The sequence below is a fragment of the Pongo pygmaeus genome, chromosome 22, assembly GCF_028885625.2.
Source record: "Pongo pygmaeus isolate AG05252 chromosome 22, NHGRI_mPonPyg2-v2.0_pri, whole genome shotgun sequence".
In the NCBI taxonomy this organism is placed as follows: domain Eukaryota; kingdom Metazoa; phylum Chordata; class Mammalia; order Primates; family Hominidae; genus Pongo; species Pongo pygmaeus.
This window is the reverse complement of record NC_072395.2, coordinates 46982851-47009187: the sequence shown is the minus strand read 5'-3', so window position 1 is coordinate 47009187 and position 26337 is coordinate 46982851. Positions and strand designations below refer to the sequence as shown.

Here is a 26337-nt window from a genome sequence, read left to right as displayed (position 1 = left end):
AGCAGCATGAGAGCTTAACTGCGCCAGAACACACGTCCCACCACAAAGAGCAGCACAAACCACAATGACAAGTGAGGTGTGCGGGGAAAAGTCACTGATTTTGTGGCGTGCCCAGTAAGGAACAGGCAGACACACCCCTCCTCTCCTGCCCCACCCCGGCTGTGGACCTCAGTGGGTACTGGGTAATGCCTCCCCCAACACTGCCAGGCACTGCCAGCTAGGCTGGAGCTGCGGGGCCCTGGAAGTGCACTGCGCTGGGTAAGTAAAGGGACAAAACACCTCCCGCATTCCTACAACCAAGTTTATTACTCAAAGCAAAAGTTGTCCATATAATACATTGGTCGTCAATTTTTATTTCTGCATGGTTATACAGGCTGAATGACTAGCTCACAATCCCAGGAGGTATTATAAGTTTTGCTCTTCAAAAAATGGTGTTACTGTTCTAAGGGGAAAAGTCCTCACTGACAAAGAAATGACACTAATGAAAACAAAATCAAGAATGATCCACTGGTACTGCAGGTTACAGAGAAGCTGTCAGTGAGCAGTTCCTCACCTCCTGCAAGCAAAGGGGATCAAGGGCTAAAAATACCTTAGAAAAATCAAACAGCACCTGCAACACATGCTTATATAAAGGCCAAACTTGCAAACTCTTCCTTCTCGTCCATGCTGCTCAAATGTGAAGGAATTACATATAAGGCTAAAATCTGGCGCATCTTCTCACTTCTTCTTCTTCTTTGTGGAATACAATTTTTCTGCAAGTGGGACTGGGACAATCCCTTTACATTCTTTTAGTTCCTGGGTCAGAGGGTGTTTGACGATATTCCCTCTAATCACATCTATATCTCGAGACAAGTGCTCCACCATGCTTTCAACAGTTGCGGTGGGTGCATAAAAATCCACCAAGAAATACCTGCAATAAAATAAAAACTTATGAGTGTCTGCATTTGAATTGTAACAATTGTACTATTTTGGTCAGTGTTTCCATTTTACTCTTCCTAGACAGACATCAACTACACACAAACACACACATACACACACATAACCTTGTCAATATAGAAACTACCAGCTGACCAGCTAAACAGAATTGCAGTGTTATACCCAATCTCCCTTTTTCTATGGTCTTTCCCATTACACTCTTGTGAAAATATGAATCCAAACCAGCTTTACGGCAGCAAAAACACACTGTGACATTACAGATGCTGTGAAGTACTAGAAAGCATGGGGGAAAACTTCTAATCCATTGACGAGACTGAATTTTCCAAACTATTAATTAATGTTGTGTGTGTGTGAGTGTGTGTGAAAACATCTGTTAGATACTCTTCTAATTTTTCAAAGGATTTTCCCTGTGAACTAACACACCTAAGAGAACCATGAGCCCACAAACACGGGAAAAGATTAAGAAAGGCATGGGACTGGTCCACAACTATGTTCAATACGGACAAGGAACAAAAAGAAAATTACTGGAACCTTAAGTAAGAAAAAGAATTTACCACTCATCACTCAAACCAGACTAATGTCGACGGGCATCCCGCGCGGCTCACTGGTCTTCAAAGATTGACAAGGTCCTCAGCAGCCTGCTGGATGATAGTGCAAGGAAAGAGCCCATCCCTACCCACTCCCGGCTCCTCTCAGACCTAAAAGGTTAAGCCTCCCTTGTACTGTTTGATTTGGACCATTATGTGACTAAAGGTCAGTTTTCAGCGCAGTATTTCAAAATCCTGCAGTGTTCTAGCTGGTTAAAACTATGATCTTTTCGTCATCGCTTGCCTTGTTCTAGCCATACATGCGGTTCTCAGGACTCCCAAGCAACTCCCCTCCCAGGCCTTTGCACTCGCTGGTCCTGTTGGAAATGTTCTCCGCTCAACTTCCACATAGCTCATCTCTTGCTTCTATCATGTCTCTGTCCAAATGTCACCCTCTCAGACAGGCCTTCTGTGCCCACTCTCCCAAAGCAGCACCCTCCTAGCTCCACCAAGGCCCCTCACTCTCCACTGCCCTCACTCAAGGCTTTGTTTTGTTCCACAGAGTATGTTCTCACCACTGGCACAGTGTGCATTTGCTTACTGTCTGCCTCACTCCACTAAAGCACAATTGCCATAGGAAGAAGGGCTCTGGTGTTAACCCTACCACTCCGAATAGAGATGAACACGGAGCAGGTCCAGAGTAAATCTTTGACCGTGGTGGTGTTAGCATGAAATGTGGAGCTCTCACAGGAAGCTGGAAAGATCAAGTTGAAAAGGAACAAATTCAGCAAGGAAGGAACTTATGATGAGAAAAGGGATGGCATTTTGTGTAATTCCAGACAAAGGGCAAAGAGGTTCAAAATGTGTAAGAAAATTTACCAAGTGACCATTTACTCTTAAGCCAAGCCTAGTGGAATAATTATTCAAGTAAACATATAATTAAATAAAAGGACAGAAAAATATATACCAACCAAAAACACTAATCAAAAAAAGTTCAAGTGGCTATAGTAATATCAGACAAAGCAGACTTCAGAGCCAAGAAAATTACCAGAAATAAAAAGAGACAATACATAATAATGGGTCCACCAAGAAGATATAACCATCCTAAATATACATGCACCAGATAACTGAGCTTCAACATATAAGAACAGCAGAACTGAACAGAGAAATGGACACATCCAGAATCACGGCTGAAGTCTTTTAACATTCCTCTTTCAGTAATCGATAGAACTACTTATACAGAAAATCACCAAGGATGTAGAAAAAGTGAACACCAACATTAACCAAGTGGAATTAACTGACATTTATAGAACCCTTTACCCAACAATCACAGGCTAGACATTCCTCCTAAGTGTACACAGAACATTTACCGAGGCCAACCATATTCTGGGCCATATAACATAAAGGGATTCAAGTTATACACAAAAATCTTGGAAAAATGCCTCAACACTTGGAAACTAAACAGCTATCTAAATAAGCTGGACAAACAGGTAGAAGGAGAAATCAAAAGGGAAATTACAAAGTACTTTGAATTGAATGAAAAAGAAAATGCCACAAATCAAAATTTGGGGGATGCCATGAAAGCAATACTTGTCAGGAAATTCATATCTACTGAACACCTAGGTAAGAAAAGAAAAAAGGCCTCAAATCAATAGTCTCAGCTTCTACTTTAAGAAAGTAGGAAAAGAGCAAATTAAATCCAGTAAGATGACAGAAGAGAGAGACAGAGGAGAAATCCCTAAAGCAGAAAAAAGAAAAACAGAGAACATCAATGAAACCAAACACTAGTTCATGGAGAAGATTCGTAAAATTGATATGCCTCTATAGCCAGACTGTTGAGTAAAAAGAGGCAAGGTATAAATTATCAGCATTGGGAATGAGAAAGGTGAAACGACTACAGATTTCATAAATATTAAAATAATAGGAAATATTATAAAAAATTTTTGCAAGGTCGGGCGCCGGGGCTCACACCTGTAATCCCAGCACTTTAGGAGGTCTAGACAGGCAGATCAGTTGACACCAGGAGTCTGAGAAAAGCCTGGGCAACATGGGGAAACCTCATCTCCAGAAAAACTACAAAAATTAGCCAGGCATGGTGGTGTGTGCCTGTAGTCCCAGCTACTGGGGAGGCTGAAGTGTGAGGATGACTTGAACCCAGGAGGTCCAGGCTGCAGTGAGCCATGATTGTATCACTGCATTCCAGCCTGGGTGACACAGCGAGACCCTGTCTCCAAAAAAAGCATTAAATTTAACAACTCAGATGAAATGATCAAATTCCTTGAAAAACACAGACTACCAAACCTCACTCAAGAAGTGCAGATAACCTGAATGGCCCTATATCTTATTAAAGAAATATGTGTAGTTTAAACCCTTAAGCCCTGTATCTTATTAAAGAAGTTTAAAAGCTTCCTACAAAGAATACTACAGGCCCAAATGACTTCACTGGTGAATCACACCAAACATTTAAGGCAAAAATACCAATTCTGATACAAATTCATCGAGAAAAAAGGAAGATACATCTCAATTTGTTCTGTGAAGCCAGCATTACCCTATACCCAAACCAAAGACATTACAAGAAATCAGATGAATGTCCCTCAAGAATACTCATTTTAAAATTCTAAACAAAATTTTAGCAAATTGACTACTATCATATATTAAAAAATACAATATACCATGACCAAGCAGGCTTTATCCCAAGAATGCAAGATTGGCTTAACATTTGAAAAAAAAATGTAATTCAAATTAAAACGTATTAACAAACTAAAAAAGAAACACCATATGATCATTTCAACAAACGCAAATGAAAGCATTTAACAAAATCCATAGCCATTCCTGATAAAAAAAAAAAAATCTCAGCAAACTAGGGATAGAAGTGACCTCCCTCAAACTTATAAAGAGCATCTTTGAAAAATCTACAGCTGACATTTCACCAACTGGTGAACATCTAAATGTTCTTCCCCTAAGACTGGGAACAAACCAGAAAGTCCACTGTCACTTCTATTCAACACTGAAATGGAGGTTCTAGCCAGTGCAATAAGGCAAGAAAAAGAATAGGTATCTAGACTGATAAGGAAAAAGTGAGACTGTCTTATTTGCATATGACATGATTGTGTTTCGAGAAAGTATTAAGAAATCTATAAAAAAATTAGAACTAATGAGTTTAGCAGGATTGCAAGATACAAAAATCAATGTTATTTCTATATACTAGCAACAAATAATCAGACCTTGAAATAAACATTCAATACTTACAGAGAAATCAGACAAAAGGTATGCAAAACTACAAAACATTGCTGAAAGAAACAAAACCTATCAGGTATATCTTGTTCATGGGTAAGAAGACTCAAAATTTAGATGTCAACCCTCTCCAAGTTAAACAAAAATTGAGATCTATTATTTATTTTACTGAAATAAAATCTATTGACATTCAGTAGAACCTCAATCAAAACCCCAGAATATTGATTAGAAAGTTCATAATGGATCTAAAACAGCCAAAACAACTGTGATAGAGAATGTAAGTTGAAGGACTAACACCACCTGATTTCAAGACTTATTATAAAGCTATGGCCATCAAGACAGTATGATATTCATGTACAAATACACAGACAGATCAAAAGACTAGAACAGAGTACAGAAATAGAGATTTACAACAAATGGTGCTAAAATAATCCAGTATCACATGCAAAAAAGGGAACTTTATTCCCTACTTGTACCATTTAAAAAATTAACTCAAAATGGAACACAGATTTAAATGTAAAATATAAAGCTATAAAACTTAGAAGCTTTTGTAAATTTGGATTAAGCAAAGTTTCCTTAGACACAACACCAAAACCAAAATCCATAATAGAAAAAGTTGATAAATTAGATTTCATCAAAATTAAAAACTGCTCTTTGAATAAAAAGATAAGCCACTAAGATTTGTGAATTACAAGTCTGATAAAGGACTTGTATCTAGAATACAAATAACTCTCAAAACTTAATTTAAAAAAACTTTTAAACAATGGTCATAAGATTTGAACGGACATTTCACAGAAGACGTACAATGGCAAAGCAGCACATGAAAAGATGCCTAAAGCCATTAGTCATGAGAGAAATGCAAATTAAAACCACAAAGAGATACCTACTAAAGTGCCATAAAATTAAAAAGGCTGACCACACCAAGTGTTGGCAGGGATGTAGAAAAACTGGCATTCCATGGATGTGGTGGCTCACGCCTGTAATCTCAGCACTTTGGGAGGCCAAGGCAGGCGGATCACCTGAGGTCAGGAGTTCGAGACCAGCCTGGCCAACATGGTGAAACCCCATCTCTACTAAAAATACAAAAATTAACCAGGCATGGTGGTGTGTGCCTGTAATCCCAGCTACTCGTGAGGCTGAAGCAGGGGAATTGCTGGAACCTGGGAGGTGGAGGTTGCAGTGAGCCAAGATCACGCCATTGCACTCCAGCCTGGGTGGCAGAGCAAGACTCCGTCTCAAAAAAAAAAAAGAAAAGAAAAGAAAAACTGGCACTCCAGGGTGGCACGAGGTCCACACCAAGCAACAGAGACACTCGGGCTGTGCCCTCAGGATGACCAAGAGGGAGACAGCAGCACCAGCAGTGGCAGAGACCCCCGACACCAAGCTCTTTGGGAAGTGGACGATGTGCAGATCAATGATGCAGCACAGTGACAGATCAGTGACATTGCCCTGCAGGATTCCATTGCAGTGAAGGAGAAGTATGCCAAGTACCTGCCTCACAATGCATGGCCTTATGCTGCCAAACGCTTCTGCAAAGCTCAGTGCCCCATTGTGGAGTCCCTCACCAACTCCATGATAATGCATGTCCACAACAACAGCAAGAAGCTCATGACTGTGTGCATCATCAAGTATGCCTTCCATTTCATCCACCTGCTCACAGGCGAGAACCCTCTCCAGGTCCTGGTGAACGCCATCATCAATGATGGTCCCCAGGAGGACTCCACAGGCTTTGGGTGGGCAGGGACTGTGAGATGACAGGCTGTGGATGTGTCTCCACTACACCGTGTGAATCAGACCACCTGGTTGCTGTGCACAGGCACTCTTGAGGGTGCCCTCCGGGAGATCAAGACCATTGCTGAGTGCCCGGCAGATGAGCTCATCACTGCCACCAAGGGCTCCTCCGACTCCTTTGCCATCAATAAGGATGAGCTGGAATGTGTGGCCAAGTCCAACTGCTGATTTTCCCACCTGATGCCCAATAAACCAGTCTGCCCTTTGGGGTAGCCCCACCCCACCACACACACACACACACACAAAACCGGCTCTCATATACATTGCTGGTATAGTTTGGCATTTTCCTAAACATACACCTACTGCTACGATCTAGCCATTCCACTCCTAGGTATTTACCCCAAAGAAATTAAAGCATGTGTCCACACAACAACTTGTACACAAATGTTCACAGCAGCTGTACCTATAACAACCCCAAACTGGAAAAAAACAAATATTCACCACATACAATGCCATACTACTCAGCAATGAAAAGGGGTAAACTATTGATACACACTATTGATCTCAAAATAATTATGCTGAGTGAAAGAAACTAGAGTAAAAGGGGTCCATACCATCCAATTCTATGTAAGTCTAAAAAAAAAGATGTTCCTCAACTTACAATATACGCATTTCGATAAACCCATAAGTTGAAAATATTTTATGTTGAAAACGCATTTAATACACCTAACCTAACATCACTTAGCCAAATGCCCAGAACACTTAGCCTACAGTTGTGTAAAATCATCTAACACAAACCCTATTTTACATTAAGTGTTGAATAGCTCATGTAATTTTACGGAATACTTTACTGAGAGTGAAAAACAGAATGGTCGTTTGGGTATTTGAGTACGGCTTCTACTCGATCTGCAATCACTTCTGCACCATCATAAAGTCGAAAAAAATTGACAGTGAAAGAAAAAAGATCAGTGGTTGCTTGGGATGAAGGACAAGTAGAGGGAGGAATCAAAGGGGGAGGAGGAAATTTTAGGGGTAACAAATATGTTTATTATCTTGACCGTGGTGATTTTGTGGGTGTATACATATGTCAAACCTTATTAAGTTATACACTTTTAAATATATGCAGCTTATTACATGCTAATCATCTCTATAAAGCTGATGATTTTAAAATGGCAGTTAAGAAGCTGAATGGGCAGGACTTGGTCAATGAGCTGATGTGGGATGGAGGCAACAGGGAGCAATTACAGCTGATGAAGACTCCCAGGGTTCCTTAAGCAACGAAATAAAAATGGTACAAACGAATCCACTATCCCACAAACTTCCTGAAGCAGTGACTTGCACATTTGCTCACTGACAAGACTGCCACTTGGGCTCACTCTGAAAATTACACATAATCCTGGCCACATTTTCCAAGGTTTAATTCCACTTGCTTATTTCTACTCCATATAGCAGGTAATAGGGTTGCAATGACCCAACTTATGAATTACTCATTTATTCAAGATTTAATTATTGATTACTTACTTTGAGTTAGGCTCTGGAACAGAGCTTAAAATAGTGTGATCAACCTCAAATCACCTCCTGCTTGCAACCCTCAGCCTCTTACCCAGTCATTCCCCTTGCCCCACAATAATTCCATTTGGCCACCTGGTGGGCAGTACAGGGAACTCTCACCCAACAGAGGCCCAATGCTTTTTTCCTTCCCATTTATCCATTTGCTCTTTCACTCACTATTCATCAAAATGTCCTTCCAATCTACCACAGACAAGTTATGACCTCACCCTGTCTGCCAACATACCCACCACACTGAAGTCTATAGCAGGTAGTTTTTCTCTGAGCTCCCTCCTCTTCCTTGGCCTTGTGCAGTTTCCCTAGAAGCCTTCCTTTCTTGCTTCATTCCATTTGAAGCCCTGTGCTTAGAGTAATGTGCTGCTGAAATGCCATGCAGCAGGAGGGAGGCTCTAGCAAGAGCCTGACATGCTCTGGCCATCAAGTAACCCAGACACCACCACTGCCGAGTGCTCCATGCCCCTCCCTCCAGAGAGTCCACAGGAAGTCCAAGCCTGCCCTTCCTTACAGTCAAGTATTCAACTTAATCAAATAGCACCTCTGGGGCTGTCTTGGTCTTACTTATGATATTGTTCATAGCAAGCACTGCTTTCTTCCATTTTCCATTCAACTGCTTCACAGGGTTAGAGGCTTGTGAGCTAGCCAAGGAGTCTCAACATGTTCTAAGAGAAAGTGTGTTTACAGATGCCAACAACCAACTCAACTGCCCACTAATCAATTCTCATCCAGCCCTCTGAAAGTGTTCTCCATATACTCAGCACTCACTCAATAATCCTAAGAAATACATCCAAAGCTTTTGGATTCTATTTTGTGATAAGGGTAAAAAGAATACCCAAGGATGGAAACTGGAAGCCAGATATATCAGAAACCTCATATTTCTGAACTTAAAAAAGAAATGTCTTTCTTAAGACTCTAATTTTCAAAGTGCTTTCACAGCTTTCAGACAACTTTTGAGGAAGAGGATGAAAGAGAAGTGGCAGCTCCACTCCGTGTGGCAATTGAGGAAAGGGAAGAAGAGAAAGTGGTGCCGAGTGTTGGTTGGGGTCCAGCAGCCCTCTCCCCAGCAACAATACTCCTCTAGGAGTCTTCAAAGTGGTTTCCTACACGTTGCCTCCTTTGAGTCGTACAATTTAATGCAGTTGAGAAGAGACACTCAAAAAGGTTAAGTCATTAGCCCAAGGTCACTCAGCTATGAAGTGTCACTGCCAGGATTCAAACAGAGCAGGTCTTTTGACTCCAGGACACAAGAAACCACAGATAGCTTTGGGACCAAATGGGTTACAGAATCATAGAATGGAAGGGCTGGAAAGGACCATAAAGACAACACAGCCCAAACCTTTCACATGAGCAAACTGAAGCCCAGAGGGGAACTGATAGGCCCCAGGTCACAAAATGAGAGTCAAGCTCCGGACTCCAGACCCCACAGCTCCCCACTCTGTATCCTGTATCTCTTGCTACCTAGTACCCACATGTTGGAGGATTCTCAAGGATAAAGAGAAAACCTAGATAAAGACCTGGAAATCCTAACACTGGGCTTTCCTAGCTTCGCGAGGCTCCCTGTTGCTACCAAAATCCCTCTCTTGCCTTCACCCTCCTAACTGCTCTGACTTCCTGCCACCAGGCATGACAACGCTCCTTCAGCAACTAACCAAACAAGCACAAGCCGGCATGCACAGCTGGTGACTGGCATCTCAAGCTTATCATCCTGCTGCTATGCGCCCAGGGCTGATGTGGGCAAAGACTGCTTCCACTCCCAGGGCTCCCTATCACACCGTGCAAGTTTCCACAGAAAGAAAACGCTACCAAAACAGGGAAGGTGAGAAGTGACTCCGAGACAGGCAGACCTTACTGTATTCGCCACTCTCCGAAGCTGAACCTCTTACCAACCCCCTCCCGACCTCTTCTCCCAGGGAACCAAGATGTCTCTCCTAGGCCACAAGAGAACTGAAGTCCAGGATAAAGTCAATCTCTGCCTGCTTCAGTGACCCAAGTACACAAATAAATGGTCCATTATGGTTTTCCCACACAGGAAGGACCTTGACCAATTCCTGGTTGCTTCCAGTATGTATCCTTTTCTTCTTACCTATTTATCTGGGCAAACTTAACTTGTTAATGAGCATCTACTATAGACAAACCTCAGGAGGCTAAATGGATGAGGCACACATGGTCTCATCCTCCTGGAATAGGCAGCCCAGCTGGGCAGAGAGGCTGTACGAGCTGCTGCGTGAGCAGAAACCCAGGCTTCCACTGCAGTCCTGTGGGAGACTGTCCATGGCAGTCAAGGACCCCTGACTCACTGCTGGGCCTTGCTAACTACAGATGACCTAAGGACTGAGAATGAGACTTTTTACAGCTATGACAACACCAAGTACAGTCCCGCATTTCTATTTTTACACATGAAGAAAGTAAGGCCTAGAAACAACCTGTGTGGGGTGGTGGGGCTAGGCGGCTTTTGATGCCTGCGAGGACCCCTTTCTCATGATAGCACAGGTCCACAAGAGACCTACAAAAATGGGAGTTAGGCTTAAAAAATGGCCTTGGAACTAACTCCCTTGATACCCGCTCCCTGCATCCTCATGAAGGTTGCCATGGAGAAACCATTCTAACAATCAGAGGAGCTGCTGTTCAAGGGAAGGTGACCAGAAAAGGGGCTCAGTGTCTCCAGGGGAGTTAGAGCCCTCTGCCCCAACTTCCTCCTGACCCTGGGAAAAGAGAGAATCAAGAGGACTCCACAACCACAATGAGCTACCAGTGTCTGCTTCTTCCCCAGCCAAACTAGGCAGAATCAAAACACAAGACCAGAAGTCCTAACGCACGTGGACTCACGATCAACTCCTCACTCAAGGTACAAACGTTTGGATTTGACTACATTGCAACTGCCTAGACATGCCCCAAAGCCGACGTTCTTACTGAACAAAAGCTCTCCAAATAGCTAGTTTTCCATTTTCCACTTCTACTCTTGGTGATTGAATCAATAAGTACACAGATCATTTTGGGAAAATAGTCTAAAATCTAATTACGTTACACATTCCCAGCACCTTCGACCATGTGCTACATGGCACAAGTGACAGGGTTCCGCATACCAGGTAGCCAGGGTCCATGCAAGCACCAACATTGCCTTGAACACAAAGCCAAGCAGTGTTTACATTTTAAAGGTTTGTTTTCCCATGTGTGGTGCTAATTATAGAATCACTTCTTCTATGAAGTTGCTATCAGCTTCACAAAAGCATCTCTCTTTTCTATAGAAAAGCACATAACTTTGACCCACACTAACTCTGCAGAAGTGGAAGTGAGGAGATGACTGATGCCAGGCAAGAAGGAACCAAGAAAGGTTCAGTATGCTAATGCATTTCTCACTGCAGATAACAGTATTCGAAAGCTGGAGCAAGAGTGAACTTCTTCCTAGGTAGAACTTGCCCATGTGATCTTCAAGGTGATAATGTGCCCTCCTTTATATTTCTTAAGACACTCACATGCTACAAAACTCTCTACTACATGGCCCAAACCCTCTAGAGATCTGAAAACACTCAGATAAATGGCTTCCCCAAGACAGACTGTGCCCCAATACTGGAAAACAATGCCACCAAAAACACTCCATTCACAGCAGCATGGTTGTAAGAGAGCCAGCAGCTCTCATGTTCCTTCTGCCCCTCCACCATTCAGTCACCATGCAGACTGCCTGGTGCTGCCAGCCCTTCCCCCCACTCCCCTAGTTGTCCAGGTGGAAAAATGTGTTTTCTGATAGTGCCCTTAAATGTAAAGGTTGTATTTTCTTTATTCACTTTTGTCTTAACTCTGTATTTACAAGCTTTCCATAAAAAGAGCTTGCTTGAATTTGAGTTACATTCTTTGTCTCTCTCTCACCCTCCCCTTCTCCCTAGCAGACAAGTGGAAATTTCCACTGAAGCACTCAGTGGCTCACAGTGGGTGGGGGGATGGGGGAGGGGGATGGGAGGGCTTTGCAGCCCTGAAGCATCCTTGAGCCTTTTTGAAGATAGGAAACAGATCTGTCTAAATGTCAGTTCCTAGACCGTCTCAGTTAAACCTTGTTGGATTCAGGCTTCACCGAGGCAGTGAATTATTCACCTTCAAACTGAGGTACCCTCTGCATGGAAAAGCCCCATTTCTTTTTATATCTGTTGGGTCTCATACATTTTCAAAACCACTAACACTAAACCTGCTGCAGAATCCTTACAAATCTTGGGGCACTGCCACTAAAAAGAAACCTCCAAGGCCACAGCAGCCCTGTCTGAAAACCTGGTGTGGAGTACCTACACGAGAACGGGGTCAGAATGCTGGCAGAAAGGCACGAGAACATGGAAATGTTAGCTAACGGGAAAACTACAGAGGAGAATCAATCTCCTCTAGAGAGGGTGCCAGAGCTCTTGGAGTAAGCTGCAGACACATTTGGGAAGCGAGTCAGTAAAATTCCACTGATTCACCATGGAGCTGGTTATTTTTATCATTCTGCTTACCCGTAAATAGAAGGGCATCTTATATGTAGGCCAGCAGATCTCTGCTATAAGCACCTATCCAAATTTTAAAGCAGATGAGAACAGGCAAAGAACGGGCAAAACAGGCAAGAAAAACACCTTCTACTTAAGAGTTCTTATACACAGGCATTTGGAAGCCAGCCCAATCTCACTGCCATAAAATCAGACCCGGTAGAAACAGAGCAGAGGCATCCTTTTACAAAGCAGCGCAAGCCCAACGCTGAAATACGGACCGCACTTTCTTGTATAGTTTCCTCTCGGTCTCAGCTCAGCCCCATCTAGTGGAAAGAGAACCGAGAACCGTAAGCTCTGTGCAGCCCTGGAGTGAGTGACGTGGTTCTGGCAAAGGGTGACTGTTACTATGATTCAGTAAGATGCCTGCCCCTTTTTAGCATGGGTCTAAATGAGCCTCTCCTGTCACTGCTCCCTCTAACATAAATGACATCTTCCCCTTTCAAACGCCCAGGAATACAGTAAGAATTTTCCACACCAACACCTTGTCTGTCCTGCAGAGCAGATGAGGGTGTCAGGGTGAGCACGTGCAGACACAAAAGGGAGGTAATCTCGGGGGCCTGAAAGAGACCCCAGCAAATCCAGAGCTGGCAGTGACTCCCAGGCCTCTGAGCCACCCAGCTCCAGGTCCTGTGCCAATGATTTATTTAGTGTTAACAAGTTAGAGGGCTGAGATATTGTCCCAATCCCTGATAAGGGTGGCCCAATCCAGGCCCCATTCTGCCGCCAAGGGGAACACTAAATTGTTTAAACCCCTTTCAAAAACAGGTTTAAAATGGTCCTCAGCTGAACACAAATGACTCCCCCAGTTCTACTGACCTTCAGAGATTATGAATTAAGAAAATTTCTGTGGACTAGTCTGGGAACTTAACCATGAAGTTGTTCCACTGGGAAAATAAGTTCTCAGTTATAAACAACAGACTTACAGACAAATTTCTGGAACACAACCTGTTTCTAAAGTGGAGTCTGACAAAACTAATATTTAAAATATAATGACTATATTTTTATTTTTGGCATAAACTGGAAACAGTCTTGATATAATAATAAACATCAGGTACCATTTCCAAAGTATACCCTCCTCCTCCTCTGGGCAGATTTCCCAGATAACCCTAAAGCAACAGGCTCTCCCTTACCTACTCTTTTCTTCCAGCCTACTGGGCATGTATGTGATAAGGCGGTTGATTTGGGGGGCGGGGGGGCTGGGCATGGGAGAACAGTAGAGGCAATTGCCCAATACACAGTGAAGTCATTGGAACAGAGATACCTACCTGTCAGCCCCAGGCCTAGCTTTACTCCTGCTGTGCTGGGCACTTTCACACACACTCCCTCAGCTGGTGCCCAGGTTAGCATTATGCAGCCAACTCTCTGATGAGACTGAAAACTCCTTGAGACCAGGAACCACGACAACTGTGAGAATCAACCTGAGACCTGTGGACACCACTAGGACTACCATTTCTCCCCACAAAACATAAAAGCAACAAACACACGATACCAACAGTACCACGATAGAATGTGGACTCTCAGAAACATCTAGGCTCACTTCCATTAGCCAGCCAAAAGCTGGCTCTCGCACACCGTCAGGTTTCAAATCAGCGCCTTGCCGTAATTTCGGATATGTGTCATGGCCTCCAGGGCTGTTCAAAAAGAGTCAAAACTTTGAATGCTAAACATGTAACCAATAAGACCACTGTTTCTTCTCAACCGCTTCAGAAAAGCGAGCCTCCCAGTACATAATCCACTTATTACATGTTTCTAACACTTTCTGTGGCTATGGATTAATGCACATAAAGAATTTACCAAATGAACAAAATACCTGGTACTGACATGGTTAGGGTTAGTGATTATGGGGCCAATGCCTGAAGCCAGAGAATATCAGACTAACCTTAAGCTCCACACTGCAGACATGTAAACGTACCACCCAATTCCAAATCTTTATTCGGGTAACTTCAAACTACACTTGCCTCTCACATCCTCATTTCCCAAAAGTCACTGTGGAGAATGTTCATGAGTATTATAGAAATAAAAGGTAGCATAATCAAATACAGTGAATTAATGAACGGATCTTACTGAAGGGCTTCTCATCATTTATGTGCCAATGTGCACTGTGAACCTCTAGAAGGAATTCGATCATGTAAGGCTTCCCACATCTAATTGATCACACACACCCTACTTCTCTTTTTTTGATGGAGCATCTCTACAGAATTAGCGTTTCAGAGACCACACTTTAAAAAACATTACCTTAAACAAATAAATACCAGACATTGATTTATCCCAGAAAATAGGCTTAAAGCATGAACCTCCCCCACTGCAGCTGGGCACTACCTTTCTGGGTCTATATATAATACACATATGTAATACAGAACACTGCTTCTCCTTTGTTGAGGAGTCTGAAAGTAAAAGAACCAGCAATAAAATCTTTAAATGTCAATTAACTAAGTGACTGCAACATATTCCTCAGTGAGGCACACGCACCTTTGCCAGGGGGGAACCCAGAAGTAGGGCTAGTGTTCTCAGCAGTTCTGGCTTCGTCCCAGTGGGCTCCTCCAGGACCTGAATTTATTCCACCCATAAAGAGAAACGGCTACCCACCCCCAACCCCCAGCACTGCACACAGAGGTTTGAAAATGAACCGAGTGAACACAGCAGTTCTTGAGCCTGGTCCTCAGACAAGTGATGTCAGCATTACTCAGGCTACGTGTTAGTGCAGATCCTAGGATGCTGGTCATGCCAACTCTCAACAAAGTCAAATCCTCTACTTGACAAAAGGGCAGAAACCCCTGGAAGTACTACATGAGTGAAGAAACTGACTTCTCTCTCCCTTCACTGCCTTCCATCCAAGAACTGTGCTAATAACTCTTGGACAGTTTTTATATGCACCTCTTTAAACAAAAAAGGCAAAAGGATCCATAACTGCGCTGTTAAAACCACACCCATTTGTGATTAAGTTTAAAAGAAACAGACAGACAGACACACATACTCTCCATCCCTCATTGTTATTATGACTGTGGAAGAAGCCTAGCCACTGTGCATTTCCTGTTGCCTAGCAACGCCTCAGGCATTCTCTTCAGAGGTGTTCTCAAGAAGCTGAACACTAGCACAAAACAAGGTGAAGCAATCAAAAGATGAAATGTACAGCACGGCAGAAGGTTTAAATGCAGTAAGAAAGCCTCGATGTGAGGACTCCACTCAGGCCCTATCACACGTACTGTACCTGCACAAAACAGCTAGATTCACGTAACTAAAAGCAGCATTCTCACCGCAGAGCACATCTGCAGAGACTGTCTTGCTGGGTCCTTGTGGCAATGCAGATGGGAGACCCACTACCTTAGTTCTGTGCCCAAAGAAGCCGGAAACAGAAGGGGAGGCCACAGAGTTGCTGAGTGCCAGAGGGAGCTGACTCTTCTACTCTTGGACTTCTCCCACCACGCTAAAACCTGATTCCCATCTTCTCTAACACCCACTCCTAGGAAATCCTACAACATGAGAAGATTCAAATCTATTCTACAAATTGTTCTCAAAGAACTACTACAAAGATAGTTATTACTACAGAATCAAATCTGTGACACGTATTTGAGGAAGCTGCTGTACACAGTAGGAGACAAAATTCCAAACTGATCATTACTTGGAGTAGGTATTACTATTTTTCTTTTGTGGATTAGGCTTGGGTTACATACATTAGTCAAAAGCAGCACATTCTGTTATCTGCAACACATATGTTTAAAACGGATACGCTATGTATGTGGACAGCACTGTTCACTAAGGTATTTTAAAGGCAAAAGTGAAAGAAATGTCAGGGAAAACAGTGCTAAGGTTGACAGGAAAAGGTTCCACAAGCTAGACTTGGTAAGCCCTCTGCTCCTAGGATGGCCTAGTTTTGAACTCAGATCATAGTCCATGAAGGGCCAGCATATCACATCCCATCTGCAACACAAGACTGCCAGAGAGTGTACCCAAAGGACACCTAGGCGCAACAGGGGTCTGAATGTGAAACTTTAAGAACTTCTAATAGTAATTGAACAGTACTCTTTACTGAGCCTATCAAAAACGTTTTCCAAGACTTCATGAAGAAACTTACCCGCCTCTGTTGTGCTGCTGACTGTGGGCAGACATCCTATAAGGAAGCACTCGTTCACCCAGGTTTTCCAAGTCCCTCACTACTGCTCCTCTGTCCATCAGGGCCTCTATCGTACGTTTCAAAGCAGCAGCAGTCTCTGGCTGTTTTTGTTTGTGTTTTTAAAGAAAAGAAAAAAAAGCATCAGAATTAATATAAGAGCTAGAATGATTAAGTCTGCTCAGTTCCAATCATAACAGCTCTACTGGTAGGAATCGTTGGGTAAAAGCAACAGAAGCTGGTTTTGGTTAACTTAAAATAAGAGAGAGAGAGAATTTATTGTAAGGATATGAGATAGCTCACAGATACGAAGGAATATCTGAAGAACCAGGCTTCGGAGAGTTCAGGGACCAGGGCAGCTCCAGGGATCTAGGAGGCAGGAACTAATGAGTGGCTTCTTCAGAGCACCTCGGCCAGGCTGAATCAGTGCCAATCACTGTCAGTCCTTGTATCTCATGACTCAAAATTCAAATTCCAGGAGAAGAGCATCTTGTTGGCAGGACACCTGAACTGCCCATCCCACCAAAACTGTAGCCAGGGGGAAAAGGTGTTGTCTCCCAAAGAAAAACTGGGAGACTGTAACCAAAAGGGGGAAAGGATGGGTAATCAGACCCAAACTCTGCCCTCATGGAGCTTACAATCTAATAAAGGACAGAACACAAAATACACATGTATAGACAGCAGAGGGCAGAATACAGGAAATAGCATAGAGACCAGAGGGCCCACAGAAGGAAGAAACATTCAGCTGGGAGAAGGGTTTCACTAAGGAAAGTTTACTTGAAAGGCACCTGGAAAATGATGACCGGAGGTACAAAGAATGAATGAACCAGCAACTGAGCCCCAGTTATGGGGTTCAGGGCAAGGGAGTGCTGAGAAGACAGACTGGGTATACGCTGGGCACAAGTCTATGAGTAATTAAGGCCTGTTATTAAAAAAAAAAAAAAAAAAAGCTTGAACAACATAGAATCCCATCACCCAGAGATAGACTGGATGGTAAATTAAACTTTCTGGTGAATTTATTTCCAGATACCTCTCTATGCATATGTATACACAAGCAATTTTTGGAAGAAAAGATACTTTATAAGGATAAGCCTGAAAACTGCAACGAATGCAATGTGGAGAATGAAGGCAAGATGTGGCAAAGAAGGGCACCACAATCTGGTGGCTGAGAGAGTGGAACTGTCATTACAGCTAAAAGGAGAGCTGGAGAAGCTGGTGAGGACAGTAAGAGATGAATCTGGTTTAAGACACGCTGAGTCTCAGATGCCATGGCTCCCCTAGGCTGACCTCTCCAGATGTAAATCTTAAGCTCAAAGCAGGTGGATGAGAAATACACATTTCATAGTCACCTGCACAGACGGCTCTCTGAAGCCTAAGAAGGAGGTGAGATCAATAGAAAGGATGGAGGGGGAGAGGAAAGGAGATCACCAGCGGAATCTTGGGGAGCACAAACATTTAGGGGCTAACAAGAGGACTCAAAGTCAGAGAAGCAAATATAAAACGTATCGTCAAATAGGACAAGGAAAATCGGGAGACTGCCTTGTCCAGAATGACAATGTGGTAGAGGACAGAGATCAAGAAAAAGCCGCAGTGTGGTAGCTGCATGGGCATTTGGTGAGATGGGTCCAGAAAGCAGGCTGCCAAGGTTTCCATGGTAGAGGTGTGAGAACAATGGTGAGGAGGAGAAAATGCCAGGGCTCCAGGGACAAGCAACTTGAACAACGTGTTTTAGGAGAAAACACATGGGCAAGTTGGTAGTCGAAAAGGAGCAGACCATGCAAGAGGATAAAATGCAGGATTTCTAAAATAACAACAACGATGACAGCTATGATTTACTGGATAACTACTATATGGTCTAGTGTCTTATTGTTACATATTTTATCTTCATTAAAAAAAAAAAAAAGCCAAGAAGGTTTACAGATTTGGGATTGGATCTCTAGAGAGATGCTGAGAGGCAGCTATTAAGTGGAAACGCCTGCTGCAAGGAGAAGGAAAGCTGTGGAAACCGTCGGGGAGGAAGCCAGAGGCATACCTTGGCAAAGACAAGGTGCACGTCTCCTGAAAGACCTACTTGAAGAGGTGCAAGTAGGGTGATTTTAAAGTGCAGGAGGAAACTTAAGAAAAGGCTACCTTCCAGAGGTTCATTTGGGGATCAAATGAAGAGAAAATTGCAGAACAAGTTTAAGTGTGCATTCTGGCAACCAAACAAAATCCACTATATTTTTAAAATTTTCTTTCTGACAAGTGCTGCTAAAATGGTATGAAATGTGCTAAGTATTGGCTTAAGGCTTAGAAAAAAACATTCTTTACTTTCTTTTCATATTGAAGTCCATTAGGGATTTTAAAAATTCCTACTGAATCGTTGTTTATATATTTAACCAACCTTAAGATAAAACAGAAATTTCCTGAAGACAATAAAAATTCAGGCCAAAATCTCTTCCCATTAACACTAGGTAAAAAGTCTAAGGCAATTCATCCTTATGATTGTATCAAACACATTCCTAGACAGTTCTAATCATATGAAGACTACATTCTTCTCACATTTCATTATAGTTCACAAAGACACAGCCATACATCTGCAGAGGACTCATTATTAACAGCAGCACAGTATTTCATTTAACTGAAAATGCTGTTTCTTGACCTGGCATTACATCAATTAACTTATGATAAGGTAAAGGAACAGTCTATCCAAATAAAGAGTCGGGTCTCAGCTTTGCACTCAAAAAAAAGGAAAAAAACCTTTGATTGATTAGTTTTCTGATTAGCTACCCAAATAAATTTCAATTCCAGTTTTGCCTGATTAAAAAGGAATATATCTCAATATCTTTTAAGTTCCAACTGAAGTGTTTACAGTATAAAACTCATTACCCTCTTCTGAAGTAAGAGCTTATAAAGTAAAAAATATTTTCTTCTTACATCTGTCTCAAAAAGGGGAAAGGCTACCTAACAAGAATGTAACTTAGGAAAATATAAAAAAAAAAAAAATTGACTTCGGTATGTCAAGGTCAAACTGTAGACTACGGAATGGCCACATTCATCTCACTTTAGTTTCAAAACACCTAGAAGTATAAAAAGAAAGGTGGAAGGAGGAGCAAAAATAACGCCCCATAGACCTTACCTCACCATAAAGCAGGGTTGGCAAACCAGGGCTCTTGGGCCAAATCTGGCTTGCTACCTGTATTTGCAAATAAAGTCGAACTGGAACACAGCCAACTCACATATCTGCATAGTGTCTATGGCTACTTCTGTGCTAAAGGTAGATCTGTAATTACAAGAGACCATATGGCCCCAGAGCCTAAACTATTTACTATCTGGCCAACCCCTGTTCTACATTGTGATGGGCTGAGAGAAGCTGGCAGGTCCTTAATCCACGTACCCTAAAACGCACCACAAATAAAACCACGAGCCTGGGCCACTGGCTGAGGTATAGAGGGTGTATTCCTCATTGGATGCGTCATCAGGTAAACACATCGGGTACCATTTAACGAATACCATCAGTTCGGCTGTTCAACTCACTGCAGGGCTCAGAACTGATTCCACTAATCCACTATTCCATCTGCCAAGCTCCTAATAATGTCTTTATCAACCCAGGTTGCCGACTTCAATGTTCCTCATTTGGTGAAACCTATAGATCTATTAAAATAAAATTCTTACGCTTAGAGGGGAAAAAGTTCTGCTCAATCCAGCACAATGTTCAACTTACAAAAGCATATAGTTTATAGGAAGCAAATGATCTTACTGCCATAATTCTCATTTATAAGGTCTCTGAACCACTCAATTCCAACTATTCTAAGAGAAGTTGTGCTCGCTTCTGAGAGGCTTCTCTCACCCCATCTGAAAGCAACTCCTTCAACTCTTTCCTTCAACCTACCAAATGCATCAATGAAACACACTTTTGGCAAGGCACAGACTGAGGGCTGAAAACATTCATTTGAAAAAAAAATACAGAAAGGAATGAATGAATGGGAATGGGAACTAGGAAAACCAGGACTATGATTCTAGTCCTAGCTCATTCACTAATGAGTTATACGAACCTGAATATGTTATTAAAATTTATCAATTTTAAACTTGTGCCTCAGTTTCCTCATCTGCTAAATTAGTAGTTCTCAATTTTCCTGTTGCTACAAGCTTCACATGAATAAATGACATTCATATTGCAATTCTCAACATCTGCTGGAGGCATACAAAGTTTGATGAAAGTCTTTCTTTTTATGCCCCCCCATTCTGATATCTTCATCACCCAAAATGCACCTCCATCCCCCAGTTCTCCTGATGTCATTCTTTTTTTACTTCTAACAGCACTACAGTAATCTAAAAATATTCTTTCACTAACTAGAATGTGAGCTACAGAAGAGCAAGGACCTTTGTCTATCTTGTACATGACTGTATTCCCAACATCTAAAATGGTCCACACATCATTGAACAGGTGCTAGAAATAGCTGTGCCAATTGTACCTCCTTAAGAGGGTCTCTTGCTTACTTACTCCTATCTTTCCTCAAGGAACTCTAGGTTTCCTTCTATCTCTAACATAACTTGAAGCCACTTTTCATATACCACAAAGCTCACTATTAAGGTGGTAATTGTAACACTGAGGCAAAATTACAATACTAATGTTTTCCCATTTACTTCACGCAGTACCAAAATGCTGTTCACACCAATACTGTATTTCAAAAATATCTACAATTCATCTAGAAGTGAAATTAAATATTAAATATTTTATACATTTCAAATATCAAATTCCAATACACATACAAATATAAATGTTAAAATTACATTATAATTATTTGCTGATTAGGTAAGATAAAGTACTATCCAAAAATTTAACTAAATAGTATAATACTTGAAAAAAAGGTAATTAATCCTAGAAAAAATTAAAGCTAATTTTTTATATTAATTACTAAAACTAATGTTTAGCTTACAAAAGAAGACTTAGGGAAAACCCAAGAGCTAACTTCAAATATTTGCAGGGCTATTATGCAAAAGGTAGATTTGTTTTATTTTGATTGGATTCCAAGAGTGGACTAGAATCAAAGGGTAAAAATTAGAGAAATCAAGCCGTATTTTGTAAACAAGAACACATTTCCAAAAATATACAGCTGTATGAAAATGCAGTGGGCTGCCTTGTGAAGCAGTGACCTTCCCATCACTTGAAGTACATAAATAGATACAGGATTCTTGTCGGATTAATATCTGCATGGGTGGGAGGTTGAACTCAACAACTTCTTAAAGCCCCTACCAAGACTAAATACTACTCTGGTACCACTCATCATTCTGAAGGACATCCTGCAGTGAGGCCAGTTTTGAAAACTGCAACTGCATAGCGATGAAGAATACATGTACCGCTAGGAAAAGTTAATGCTGCTGACTAGATTCATGCTAACGTACCAGCTGTTCTACTCACTACTGTTTTCACAATGACCTCCTAAAAGGGTCCCCCGTAAAGCCCAAGAGTCCTCAAACCATATTTTGAAAACCACAGTTCTAGAGATGCTAATGGGAAAAGTTGCTGTAGTAAAAGATGAGAGCAAAAAGGTGGGAAGAATGAAAGGAAGAAAGGAATCTATCCTTGTCCCCCAAATAAAATCCCCACTCAGGAAGGTTACTGAAGCTAAGAATTCATGGAAGTATCATAACCACCACCACTGGTCAACGACCAACGTTTAACCTAATTAAATGTATTTTCATCCCAGAAGAGAAACTTGTCAACAAAATTATCTTGGAAATTAGACTCTATGGGAAAGACAGTTTTAAGCCAGTGGCCTCCAATGTACCCAGCTAGCACTACCACACCCTAGTTCCCCAGAAAATAAAGCACACATAGAATCCACAACATTCAACAGCATGCAGCATCTACCTACACCTTGCCCGCCTCACATTACAAAGAGTTATACAACACTCAAGAGCAGGCAGGACTCAGGGAAGGCAGAGCCAAGACAGAGAACTGTCAAAACCTGTGAAAATGTACACGTAAAAGTCTTTCCCATTCTTTGCTGAATCTTAATTCCAAATCTTACTTCCTTTAAAAAATTTCCTTGCAATTTAAATTTTCAAATAGAAAGGATGTCCCTGTGAATTGTGCATTGACATTCTCACAGCAATCTGAAAATCTGTGAGCCCTAACTTTTCAACAGTCAAATGGGTGTCATGGAAAGTGGCTGATGTTCTAGCAGACCTTGGGAGAACCATCTACATAAAAATATGTGAAGCGCCAGCCTTGCCTAATGACATAAGCAAAGCCCAACTATGAAATTGATTCCATAGGAACTGTTTAATCAAATATTCTTCATTGTAGAGAACCTCTTTTGCTCAACAATTTATTGAATCAAGAGTTTCAGTCCTCTAGGTAATTAAGGAATAAAAATTATCAAACACAGGAACTACTTTTTAAATTAGAATAAAATTCAATAAGGACAAGTCTAGAACACTAAGAAACATAAAGATGCCTAAGTACATGTTCAAATGTGATTACTTACCTCTACAGGCCTGAACCTGAAGTTATAACTTGAAGTGACTAGAAAAGTAACCTTTACAGGCTTTGTAAAGGTCAAAGATAGAAAACACTTATTAAAATTTAAATGCTATACTCCTTGGCTTATGAATCATATTAAATAGGCCATTTTTAAGAAACATGGAGTAGGCTGGGCGCAGTGGTTCTTTCCTGTAATCCCAGCACTTTGGGATGCCAAGACGGGCAGATCACTTGAGGCCAGGAGTTTGAGACCAGCCTGGCCAACATGGCGAAACCCCATCTCTACTGAAAATATAAAAATTAGCCAGCTGTAGTCCCAGCTACTCAGGTAGCTGAGGCTCAAAAATTACTTGAGCCAGAAGGCGGTTGCAGTGAGCTGAGACTCTGCCTCAAAAAAAAAAAAAAAGAAAGAAAGAAAGAAATATGGAGTAACTAATGAATAAAGACTTAACAGGCTTTAAAAAAGTAGGTAAATGGGAGGGGAAAGAAGAGACAGGAACCAAAATACAGCGACCCTGGAGTAATACAGGTTGAAACTGTGTAGGTCCAATTACAAGCGAATTTTATTCAATAAATATATTGGAAAAATGTTTGAAGAGTCACAACATTTTGGGAAAAAAACTTGCTTTTTCTCTAGCTTACTTTATTGTAATACAGTATATAATACAAATAACATACAAAATAACATTGGTAAGGCTTCCAGGTCAACAGTAGGCTATTGGTAAAGTTTCTGGGGAGTCAAAAGTTTACACACAGATTTTCAACTATGCATACCCCTATACTGTTCAAGGGTCTAACTGTACATAAAGTGTAATAAGAAAATAACAAATAGTGTAATACAGAGAAAAACTCTTTGAATAAACCAATGCTGTGTGCTCTGCAAAAACAAAAATACCCCAAATTTTAAAATTTTTTAAATAATGTTGAAAAAAAATACTGCAGATTCACAGGTCAGGCTTTCCAAGTGGTCATTTAATTGTTAGGCTATAGTATAGAATCTTAACAATTGCTTAAGTTAATATATTAACTAAAAAGCACTCATGAATATGGTATTTATACAATCATCTTTCTGAGAAACAGTTACATGTGGGAAAACATCACACATCTTTATGGGGAAGCCATTTTAAAATAACTTAAATGGCACAAGTCAGGTGTACACAGGAGATACATACATCCTGACACCTGCATGTGGAGTGAAAGGGCAAAGTGAATGATCTCTTATGGGCAGACCAAATTCTGCAGGTATCAGAAATGTAGGTTGAAACTTAGGAAACTGCCATTTTGGTTCAACTTAACATTTATCTGGAAACATTCCTCTCAAAGTGTCTTCCTCAAGACAAGTATGTCCAAGCTGCTCGCTAGGAAGCCCAACTCCAAAAGGGTAAAATGGAACACCAAGTCCCTGTCCCTAAAAAGTCTGTGATACAGATAGGAAGACAGACACTTGTAAGTTACTAATAAAAGGCAGATTGAAACACAGGCAATACTGACGTGAAAAGCAATGATGCCACAAGAACTCAAAAGAAGGAATTACTACTACTAACTGGTTAGTTAAAGAAAGCAGATTTCAGCCAGACCCTGAAAAATGAATACCCTGTCAGGAGGGAAAGAGGGCCACTTTGGGTGCTCTCAGAGTGGGTCTGAACTAACAGCAGACAAAAGAAAGGAAGGGAGAAAATTCTGATGAAATTTGTATTTGGGGTAGAATCAACATGGGTACTGAATTTAGTATAGGTAGAAGTCTTTGTTTTCTTCCACCTATGGCACTATTTTGCCTAGAACATTAAGATTTCAGTTTCTTCAAATACTCACCTACACTGTTGGTAAAAATGTAAACTTTCTGGAAGACAATTTGGCAACATATATTAATTTAAAATGTGTATACCTTTAACTCCACGGCTACTTCTAGTGTGGGGGATCAGTCAGAGTGGTGGGAAAAACTACAGGGAAAGGACCCAAACCTTCTGAAAGGTTGGAAGGTTCTGCAGAGCCCCAGGGGAGAATAGCTGAAGGCAGCTGTTCTATAACCCTGAGGCAGAGGCCAAGGAGTAGGTACAAAGGAGTGTAGGGGAATTTATCTTAAAGAGGCTTGTTTACTTATGTTGACCAGGAACTGACCTTTGATCATCCTCCCGCATGAGGTTCTCTGAAAGGGGAGCAATAAATGTTAATTACCTACAGGTTGTGTTTGCTCCAGGTTTTCAGCATTGTGCAGGCACTGAATAAAACCAAGCAGCTCCAGCTTCTTGGGGCTGCTCTGGCAACTAGAGCCAGGCCGTCAACTAGCTGCTCTTACACTGCATACCTGTGTCTGAGTACTCATTTCATCTGTACGCCAGGGTCTGCGGGACACACCCAGCATTCTAGGAATTTAAGCAAACTACCATACCCATGTACCAGACTTTGCTATGAAAAATGCTCATCATGAAGTTATTAGGATAGTGAACAAATGGAAATCTAATTGCCCAATGGAGACTGGTTCAATACATGATTTCCACTGATGGAGTAAGTACTATACAACCATTTAAAAATCCACCAAGATCTCAGAAATCACCACTAAAGAACTTATTAATGTAAGCAAACACCACCTGTTCCCAAAAATACCTATAGAAATTTAAAAAAAAAAAAAAAACATAGATGATTGGGAGGCTGAAGCAGACAGATCGCTTGAGCCCAGGAGTTCAAGACCAGCCTAAGCAACATGGTTAAATCCCGTCTCTACAAAATACAAAAAAAAAAAAAAAAAATTAGCTGGGCATGGTGGGACACACCTGTAGTCCCAGCTACTCAGGAAGCTAAGATAGGAGGATTGCTTGAGGCCAGGGAAGATGAGGCTGCAGTGAGCCATGACTGTGGCAACACACTCCATCCTGGGTAACAGAGTGAAACCCTGTCGGGGTTGGGGTGGGGAATGATCCTTACATACTGGCATTAAAAACATTTTAATAATAAAATAAAATCAGCATGGAGAGTACATCCATATATCTTCCAAAAGAAAAAAAAGGACTACGCAGACAAACATGGAAAAAAGTATGGATGACTATGCAAGGTATTAGTCTTCCGTAGGTAGTAAAACAAGTGGAGTATTCCATTTTTTTTTTCTTTTACACTCTGATTTCTTTTACGATGAGCAATTAAAAGGTGTTTCAGAGACAAATTTCTTTTGCAACAAATTCAATTTTTCCTTAAAAGAATTTCTTCTCCTAAGTCTATCCCAACCGCTATCTTGCCACAGATGCCATAATTTGTAAATTCTGT

The 26337-nt window shown here is 41.5% G+C and overlaps 1 protein-coding gene and 1 pseudogene across 1 annotated transcript in view; one reads left to right on the top strand and one right to left on the bottom strand.

Annotated features, from left to right (window-relative positions):
• Positions 1-287: 287 nt before the first annotated feature.
• Positions 288-26337, bottom strand: part of MRPS6 (mitochondrial ribosomal protein S6) — a 68267-nt gene continuing 42217 nt past the window's right edge. The window contains exons 3-4 of the mRNA XM_054468269.1: positions 16575-16714; positions 288-910 (exon numbers count right to left, since the gene is read on the bottom strand). Of these exons, the coding sequence (XP_054324244.1) occupies positions 718-910; positions 16575-16714 (333 nt within the window). The 3' untranslated portion in view covers positions 288-717. The remainder of the gene's footprint in view (positions 911-16574; positions 16715-26337) is intronic.
• On the top strand, positions 6028-6656 carry LOC129022696 (small ribosomal subunit protein uS7-like; annotated as a pseudogene).